Genomic DNA, 10,505 nt, shown 5'->3' with positions numbered 1-10,505 from the left:
CCACCACCACGACCCAGTGACCACCACGAACCACCACGGACCACCACAAAACGTCGCCACCACCACCACCCGTGATCGTCGACACCGAACAGAGGCCATCGCCACCACGAGCAGTACCCGTCGCCACCACCACCCGTGATCATTAAAAAGTAATGTTTATTTTTGAGAAAAAAATACATTTTTCATAGATTTGGATGCCAATTATTGCATGTTGTTAAGATTAGTGGATTTTGTGTAGCTTTTGTGATCTTTAGGTTGTAGATGTTAGTGTTTCAATGAAATCTGTGTATATTACAGGGTTGTCGATGACATGTCGATAGGTTGTCGATAGGATGTCGATAGATTGAGTGTCTGTTTGAATTTTGCTGTAATTTGTATGTCGATAGGATATCGCTTGTATGTCGATAGGATGTCGACTGGTAGTTTAAGTGTATTTCTGCCCTATATTGTCGACGACTTGTCGACAGTATGTCGATGGTATGTCGATTAAATTAACTTGTTGATTGTTAGGTTGTATTGTCGACTGAATGTCGACAGTATGTCGACAGTATGTCGATATATTGTGTAATTATTATTTGATTGAATTGTCGACTGAATGTCGACAGGATGTCGATATTTTGTCGACATAAAAGTATTGTGTCTGCTTTTGATAATGTCGACATAATGTCGACATGTTTTGAAATTTTTGTGTACTTACTGTTTGATAATGTCGACTGAATATCGACATGATGTCGATGTTATGTCGACCATTTTTTATTTTTTTGGCAGTTATGTTGATTTGTTTTTTGTTTTTTCAGATGGCTCCCAGACTCATCATTCCAGCACCCGAGCATTTTACTGGCCGCGTCACATATAGGGGCACTGGAATTTTTGCAAAAATCAAAGCTCGGTTTGAGGAGTTCAACCTTAATAACACGGCGAAGGAAAGCCGTTTCGGGAACTTCTGGAATGCCGTACCATTGACATTCTCCTCGGTGTTATTTCACCAGCTGATGCTCCACAAAATGAAAGTGGATGCTCAGGAGGAGTTGAGGATGAGGTTTTATGTTGGTCGGAAGGAGGTCCGATTCGGGGTGCTGGAGTTTGCACTCATTACGGGTTTGGACTTCTCCTCGGGGCCAACAGAAGAGGAGAAGGCTGCGCAGGTCGCGCGCTCGGGGTCAGACCGATTGATCAACAGATATTTCAACCGGTCTGATAGTGTGAAGACAGAAGCACTCCAACTTCAGTTCACAAACTGCCAGAACCCGGAAGACTTGTACAAGCTCGGCTTGTGCTTGTTTGTGGAGTCAGTGCTTCTGGGCCGCGAGGCAAACGCGCTGATTACGCCTCACATACTTAGATATGTGGAAGACCTCGAGTTCTTCTTCCGGATTCCTTGGGGGAAGCACTCATTCGCCAGACTCATGCACTCGCTTCAGAAAGACATGTTGAAACAGAAGGCCAACTACGAGAAGAAGCTGAGTTCGGATGTTCAGCACGAGTGCAAATACACAGCATATGGCTTCGCACCTGCAGTACAATATTGGGCGTACGAGGCCATTTTGGAGGTTGGGAAGAGGTATGGCACGAACCACGGGATTCGGTTCCCCAGGATGCTTAGCTGGACGAGCAAAGGCGATATTGGGAAGAAAGACGTCAGCGCATTATTTTCTAGACGGGTATGATTTTCACTTATGTTCAGAATAATTATTTAACATAAATGCTTGTAATAAATGCTAAATGGTTTTATTTTGATATTTTTTGAACCATAAACAGAATCTTGAAGTGGTGAAGGGGCTACTTCCACGGACAGAGGAGGAGGCATTTGTGAGGACCATATCTTACGATGGTGTGGAGAACCTGGTTGATGATGTTGTGGATGACACAGAGGCTGAGGCAGTAGTCGTACCGTAGACTCGGTGTCCCGTACACTCAGAAACGTACACTCAGGTACCAATTTTTGGAACTTTTTTTTTATGTCTTTATTTTTTATTGTTTTTGTTTTGTGATATTTGTTACATTGTGGAATTATCGTATGCTTACCGTATTTTTTTTATATATATTTTTTCAGGCCACTGGTTCAGAACCTCAGCCCAGTGCACCATCGTCATCAGGCGTTCGGGGTGCCGAGTACACTGATTTAGTGGCTCGGTTGGATAGGATCGAGGCTGACACTCAGGGTCTGTATGCTGCTCATGTCGAGCTGAAGAAGGCATACGAGACCAGTCATGTAGAGCTGAAGGGTGGTCAAAACGTAATTATGGAGCAGCTCAGACACATATTGGCCATGTTGAATCGTCCGCCAACGACAGCCGGACCGAGGCCCCAGGCGAGATCCATCTACCCCACCACCAGCTGCTTCACCCCCAGTAGAAGAGGATGAGGTCTTCCCCGACGATTACGATCCTTATGAGGGAGCTCCAGCGACTCCGATCGAGGCACAACCTCTTATCCATGTACATGACACCGAGTCGCAGGGTGAGATTCTGTCGATAGAGGCACAACCTGCAGTGGTTAAGAGTCGGAAGAGGAAGAGAAAGCCTCATGTATGGTTCGGTGACTATACGGAGATGAAGAGGAGACATAGGCCATCTTCGACTTCTGATCCCCTGGAGCCACCGGATGAGAAATTGTTAACCACTTTTTGAAAGTGGTGTGTTGGACTCATTCCGAACCACCGACTTCGGGATTTGAGAAGTGGTGATTACGGTCCAGGATTCTTTTGGATAATGCTCACACCAAAGGAATGGTTTACAGATGACGTAAGTAAAGTATTTTATAATATTACTTCACTTTACAACTTTATGTGCAATTAATATATTTTTCTGTCTAACTGACATTTCCCTTTATATGCAGCATATAGATGCAGCAATGCATATGCTGAGGAGGCGACGCACCGACTATCCACTGACATTTCCTCAGAAGGGTATCATTCTCTCCACATTCGTGACCGCCATGATGAGCAGTGCATGGACGAGCCACAAGGGTCCGAGAAAAAACTTTAAATGGGAGGATTATATCCTGGACTACTGCAGAGGGGCTCATAAGGTATTGTTTTAGTAAGATTTTAAATGTTAATTGTTTGGTAAGATTATTATGGTTTGTTAATTGTTTCGTTGTTCTCTGTAATTACAGTCCCAAGTCTTTGAGAGATGGAGGGGTAACGAGTTTATTTACTTCGTTCTGAACCTTCCCGAGGCAAGGCACTGGGTCACAGTTGAAGTCGACATAGAGCTGTGGAAAATTAATGTCTACGACTGTGATTCCAAACCGTCCGTCATTGGACCGCCTTGGAACCCATCCCGAAGGTTTGGGCGAACCGCTCGCCCTCGCTAATCCTTGCAACCGAGGAATTTCCACATAACAACCGCATCATGGCGTTAGCTAACCGTGACATCACGGTGCTTCCAAAATGCACGCGACTCGAGCCACTCACGACTTAGTTCCGAAGTCAGCAACCAGGTACATAGCGATAAAAAAGTACTGTAGTATTAAAATATGTTTTACGTTAGACTGACTTTACATTTTATTTTGCATTTAGTGGTGATTGTGGCGTCTATTGCATTGAGTATGTGGAGCATCTCATGATGCAGCGTGGATTGACCTTGTGACGCCAGACCGGATAGCTATGTTTCGTCAACGGTGGTGTGTCGATTTATTTTACCAAAATGTTGGCTGATTATATGTGTAATTATTGGGACATTGTATATTTTGTGTAATTAACATTACAGTTATGTATATATAGATTTTCTTTTCGTTCAAATTTTGATAATTATTCGTGGTTTCAAATATAAAATATCAACACTATTCAACAAAAATAACTATTAAACCTAAAAATAATTAAAATATTTGAAAAATATTCAACCTCAACAAAAATAACTATGACAAAATATGCATCATTACAATATATCAAATTTCCCAACGAATACGTACAAGACGCCTCAGATGCGGGCTTTGCATGTTGCTCTGTTGTGGCCTGAACTGCCACAACGGCTGCAGTTTCGTGGTACAGAACCTTTTTTATCACCAGACGGGAAACGGTTCTCCCGTCTTCTTCCAGCGTTGCTTTTTCTTGGACGACCTACAGGCTTCTTTTCCACAGGTACCCCAACTTTCATATTCTTGATGTGTTCTGGGAGAACCCAATCATCCTCGTCACCAGCAAGATTGATGGTATCATCGTAAATCTTCCTCCACGTTTCTTTTGAATAATAAGGTGAGCAAAGCGTGTACACACTTGTGTTCGCTTTCAATGCCGCGGCACATGCATGAAGGCAAGGGAGTTTCAATAACGTGAACACGCCGCAGGTGCATGTTCTTTCAACTAGATTCACATCACCACCTCTTTCACCGTTAGGTCCCCTACCAACGTTATACAAATTGGCTCCATTTCGTTGGACGCGCCTGTACCTTGCATTTTCATGAATTTTTGCCAAGTTTTTTTCGAAGAGCGTGGCCAAAGGGGTGGCACATTTGTCAGCATTTTCGAGGCGATCAGCGAACCACGATTGGAGTGTGAACCTGATAAATTCAACCAAAGTAGTTATTGGATATTTCCTGAACTCTTCTGTGACACTATTGAAGCTTTCAGCAGCGTTGCTCGTCATGATGTTGTATCTATCGCCCAAACAATAAGGGTGAGCCCACTTCTCAAACCCTATACTCTCCACATATGCAGCAATGGCCGGATTCATCTTTCTAAGCTTCTCAAACTCTCTATCGCATTCAGTCTTCGACCATGCGTAAGCAACATTATATATTTGGTTGTGAAAAGCACCAGTCTTGAATTTGGCGTTCACGTTCATAACAATGTGGTGATAGCATGCACAGTGGACTGCTTCGGGAAAAACGAGTTCAACAGCATGATCAATGCTTGGATGCCTATCTGACACAAACACTAAGTTCTCAACCACGCCAATTGCTACCCTCAACTTCTGTAAGAAATACGTCCAGGAGTCGTTATTCTCACTATCAACGATACCATAAGCAACCGGCAACAATTGGTTGTTCGCATCGTATGCCACAGCAACTAACATTATACCGCCGTACTTGGTCTTCAAGAAGGTGCCATCGATACTCAAAACAGGACGACAAAAAGAAAAGCCCCTTCTACATGCACCGAGTGATATAAAACAAGATTTGAACCGCTCATCCTCTAAGTACAAGTCAGTAATGGTACCTGGATTCTTCTGTTCCAGCATGTACAAGTACTCAGGAAGCTTCATGTATGAAAACTCAGGCGTACCCCTAGCATACGTAAGTCCCATCTCCCTGCACCTCCACGCCTTCACATAACTCATACTGATACCGTAGTTGTCAAACATGTCCCTCTGTATGTCTTTAGCCTTGTACTTAGTTCCGTCTTGGGTGTACTTCCCCTTAATAAGGTGGCCAACTACCCATGGTGCTGCTTGACGGTGATCTGAACGTCTCGCATTCAAGTTACATGTGTGTTCATTGTGAAATACAGTGACCTCAAAGTTGTCAGAATGCATCTTCTTCCTCCCCTCAATCTCCATTTACAATGCGGAGCCTTGCATGTAACGTACAACACATCAGGGGATGACTTCTTCACCATCCACTCGAAATTGTTATTAAGTGCAAACCTACCCACTACTTGTCTCAGTTCTTCCTTGTTTTCATAAAAATTACCAAGCTCTATCACCCCTGCTTCCTTACTTTGTAAACAAGTAGTTAGCTCATGATTTTCCATTATATCTTCCTTTGTCCACATGGGAGCTTTGAACTTGGTACAAACTTCAAAAGAGGAGAACGTTGAGAACGTTGCATGACGAGCATGTTCTTCAGTTCTGCCTGGTCGACTACTGCTAGTTCCAGGTGTAGTGCGATTTTCACTACGAGGTTGTCGTTCTCGCTGTGTACCTTGGTTACTCGGTACACACTCTAACCTCAACAATGGTCCCGCTACGGGTTCATCGACTGCTAAATCATGTTCATCGTCCATATTCAAATCTACAATAGGATCGTTATTGTAGAAGGGTGTATCGAACTCTTCAAACTGATGAAATCCTGTCGCTTCTTGTTCTTGCCCTACATTGGTCGGAACCTCTAAATTGGTCGGAACCTCTAAATTGGCCGGAACCTCCTCATTCACACCAATCCCAACATCTGTTTCGGGAACGCAAGACCCTACCACACTCCGAGGGAGAGGATTAGTAGGCGGCGTAGGCTCCGAATTCCCAACTTTTCTCACCTTAGTCACGAATAATGGCATAAACTCTGTATTTGACATTGTTGCCCTCATCTCTAAAAACGTTCTCAGTTGGCGTTCTCTCTTAATAACCTCTGGCGCAACCATTTTTCCCTTCATGTACAAGGAACAAATCTCCAACTTTAAATCATACGCTACCGGATCAACTTCCAACTCTTCATATAAAATTTGTCGCAGTTCTTGTAGGGTTGTCTCGGTTGTAACTGTCAACGTCAAGCTGCTATTTGCTTTGTAGATCCAATTATAATTCTCACATAACCAAACACCATCGTACGATACAACAAGGAACACTTTGTCTCCTGCAATTGCAAACCAAAAAAACAAGGTGAGTAAAGGAAAAAACACCCAAAAAAAAATCGACATCCCATCGATATCAATAGACATAATGTCGATAATCACAACAGCAGAAATAAGGGCACTGATTGTCGACATTGTGTCGACATACTATCGACATAACGTCGACAACCACACCAAGCATGCTCGCCATCGACATAATATCGACATACCATCGACATTCAATCGACAATTAACAACGGTTGCACATTTAATGTTAATAAATTTTACCTACGTTCCCAACAACCCTTCCCAACTGACACGTTGCATGTCAGACACGTGTCCTATCGACAACATGTCGACATGACGTCGACATGGCATCGACAAATGTGTTAGCAGTGACACTAAATTGGCATGTTGTCGACATGATGTCGACATAGTATCGACATTCAGTCGACAAATACACCATTTCATGCGTTTTACCTGTACAGTTACGCATTTAATGACCATTAAATTTTCATACATTCCCAACATGTTTACTGCTCTATAAAAGCAAATCCCTTTCTTATTCATAAGTGCTCTTGTCTTCTACTTCTCTCTTACTCTTAAAAATTTCTCTTATTCTTAAGTTCTAACTATGGCCCCATGAAAGAACGGCAAATTCCCCATCTTAACTCCTGAAGAGCTGAAGCAGGAGCCTGATGTTGGCATAGTTACTCCTGAAATGCAGAAAGTTTTTGACGCCCAAAGAGCTTTCGAAAGAGAACGATGTGGGAACGAGTTCAGGTTCAGGCAACTTGAAGCACATTTTTGCAAAACTGGTGTATGGCCGGCTCCACCACCAGGGTTCCCCGAAGGATGCCGTCGTTGCAAACTAGGCATCTTTAACGGTAAACCGGTGAAGCCTGGAACATTATGCAAGTATTGCAAGGCTCACCCACAAGCCAAAGAATTTAAAAAAAAATAATTTCTTATGTTATGGCTTGTGGTGAGTTTTATTTAATGTTTGTTTTTTTTTATGAACTTTATTTTCTGTTTTTTTTATGTTTTTTTATATTATTTTATGTTTTTAATGAACTTTATTTAATGTTAATGTTATGTTATGTTTATGTTTTATTCACGGTTTTTTTCATTTGCATCGATATTTTGTCGACATCATGTCGACAAAATATCGACAACTTCTTAAAAAAATAAAAATGCTTGTGGTCGACATTCTGTCGACAAAATGTCGACAAATAGTAAATACCATGTTGGTTGCATGATGTCGACAACATGTCGACATTATGTCGACATAACGTCGATAATGGTCGTCACTGACCTTTCCTTTTGTAATCATCGACAAACCATCGACATAGTATCGATATATCATCGATAACACTGGAAAACCCAGAATTCGACTGAAAACCAGATCTGCCAGATCTCAACAATTTCAGACCAAAAAACAGCAGTTCCAACAATAAACACACATATAACAATTTTAAACTACATAAAGTCAAACAAAATGCTTAAAATACCACTTACCCATTATAATGGTGTAAGATTCTTGAGTGATATTGAGTTGTGCTTCGGTTTTCCACCAACACCCACCGAGAAAACAACCATTCAACAGGGAATAAAGAGAGTGACGAGAGAGTGGGACGGATAGAGGGAAATTTTTTGATAAATTTTTTAGTTTTTTTCTAGAGAGAGAGAGTGGTGCACGAGAGAGAGGGAAGAGGGAAGAGAGAGTGAAATATCAATTTCAGATTTTAGTTTTTTTTTTTTTTAAAAAAAAAGGGTAAAATGGGAAGTTCATGTAATTAATGGACTAAATTTGTACAAATTAAGGAAGGGTATAAATTTTGATATGGCTTGTATTATTAAGGCCAAAAATTGAAATTTCCCTTCCTAAATAAAGTCCCACAAAGTTAAAAAAAAAATTAAACACATTGATGTGGTATTGTTAGGGTCAGACTTTAGCTAAAATCAATTAGGCATGCACTTAGGGCTAATTTAGTTTAGGAGTCCAAAAAATATATTTTTATTAACATACATATTTTTTAGTTGTTTTAAAAAATTCTACATAATTTTGTAATAAATAGGTTTATATTGTGATTGTTAATCCGAAAACTTTCCATGGTGACGTAGATATCAATGTTTGACACGTGACATGAAGAATGATGTCACGGAATTGAGTAGACCCGAGTCATAGCAGTTAAGGCTGAACATCGGGCGGGTTACCGAGTTTCGGGTTCGCGGGTTTCGGGTTCACGGGTTTCGGGTTCAAAAAAAGGAAACCTAACCTGGACCCGAATAGGGCACGGGTTGGCGGGTCACGGGTTGGCGGGTTTCGGTTGGCCGGGTTGACCGGGTTGGCGGGTTGACCCGGTCAACTCTTTAAAAAAATTAATTTTTATTCAAAACTAATAAAAATAACAATAAATTAAAATAAAATTTATATATATTATTAAAAAATTATTATATATTTCTGAATATAAATTATTTAATATAATATATATAAATTTTTAATAAAAAATTATATATAAAAATATATTTAATTTATATTATTTAAGAAAATAAATTTATAAGAAAATCAAAAAAAATAAAAAAAATCTGAGAGTTTAAATTTTAAAAAAAGTTTAGGATTTTTTATTTTTTAATTAATAATTTAATATATATATATATAAATTGTAATAAAAAATAAAAATATATATAACATATTTAAATTGCGGGTTGGCGGGTTCAACTCGAAACCCGGATTTCCTAAAAACTCAACCCGCGAACCCGCCCAAAGGATACCGGGTTGAACCCGACCCGCCCGAACATTTTTTCAAAAAAAAAAAAAAATTGCGGGTTCACCAGTTCGGGTTTGGGCGGGTTGCTCGGGTTCGGGTTGAACCCGCTAGAAATGTTCAGCCCTAATAGCAGTCAACCTAGAAGGGGACCCTAACCCTACGCCCAAGTTGACTTCGGGATCTCCGGGATGGAAGTTCAGACTTCAATAACTTTAATCCAACCCACTATCTTTCAATATTTGGTACCATGAAGATATAGAGCAACCTAATCCAAGGTCTGAGAGCTGATATTACATGAACTTGCAACCCGGAAGCCAACTTGGGCACCTAGGGTTTCCACCCAGCGCCCAAGTTGACATTTCTCAACTAGGGTTTCAGTTTCTGAGAACTTCTTAGTGCAAAGTGGCCAAAAATTGCATTAAGACATCAACTAGACATACCACGAACATGTTTGAGGCATCAGAATCAGATTCGGAACAAGTTTATTTTTGAGCACCTGAGACCCCGAGCACCCAACGCCCAAGTTGATAATTTGTCAATCTGAGTGCATTCCAAGTGTTTGATCGAATATTTGACTTTTACATTAAATCCATCTTCATCAAAAATGAGGAAATAGGTCCTTCCAGGGGAAATAACAGTTAATGGGCACAAATAACAGAGCCTAGCGCCCAGGTTGACACTTAGGGCTAGCTCTGCGCCCAGGTTGACAATTTGCCAACCTGGGCCGCAAAAAATGGAGTTTTCTCAAAATTCTTTCGAGCATCATCTTTATCTTCAGAAAATATTGAGAATCATCTATTTCCAGGGACCATGGAACTTCCAAAGGGGCAGAAGATGGACCTAGTGTTGGAATTATATTTATCCAGGATCTTAGATCTATTTGCAAGTATGTTGATTTAACAACCTAATATTGAACTTCTAAAACGATGAACTAAACACATAAAAGTTAAGAATAACTTACAGTGATTGTAGCGGAATTAATGTCTCCTTCCACTCAGATCTCTAACCCTTGATTCCTGTCTGTAGCAGAGTATAATCAAGATCTGAGCCCTAAAGTTCTTCAGTTGGATGTGATCCTTCACAGTCTTCCAAACTATGATGAGATACTGAATGATGTGAGTGGGCACTTCTCTCTCACTAGGAATTTCGAAATCTCTCTCTTGTTTTTCTCTCTTGATTTCGTGTGACACACTTTGCAGAGCAAAGTTTTCTCAAGCAAACTCATGCATACAAAGAGAGGAGAG

The 10,505-nt window shown here is 40.8% G+C and overlaps 1 protein-coding gene across 1 annotated transcript; it reads left to right on the top strand.

Moving 5' to 3' along the window:
- Nucleotides 1-229: 229 nt before the first annotated feature.
- LOC133036592 (uncharacterized) lies at nt 230-8,678 on the top strand. Its single transcript, XM_061113103.1, has 6 exons — nt 230-1,661; nt 1,759-1,881; nt 2,295-2,438; nt 2,839-3,030; nt 7,140-7,273; nt 8,615-8,678. Exons 1-6 carry the CDS (start codon nt 726-728, stop codon nt 8,676-8,678), a joined length of 1,593 nt encoding a protein of 530 aa, XP_060969086.1. The 5' UTR covers nt 230-725.
- The last annotated feature ends 1,827 nt before the right edge of the window (nt 8,679-10,505 follow it).

This window comes from Cannabis sativa, chromosome 4, assembly GCF_029168945.1.
Source record: "Cannabis sativa cultivar Pink pepper isolate KNU-18-1 chromosome 4, ASM2916894v1, whole genome shotgun sequence".
Classification (NCBI taxonomy): Eukaryota; Viridiplantae; Streptophyta; class Magnoliopsida; order Rosales; family Cannabaceae; genus Cannabis; species Cannabis sativa.
This window is presented reverse-complemented; position numbering and strand designations above follow the sequence as displayed.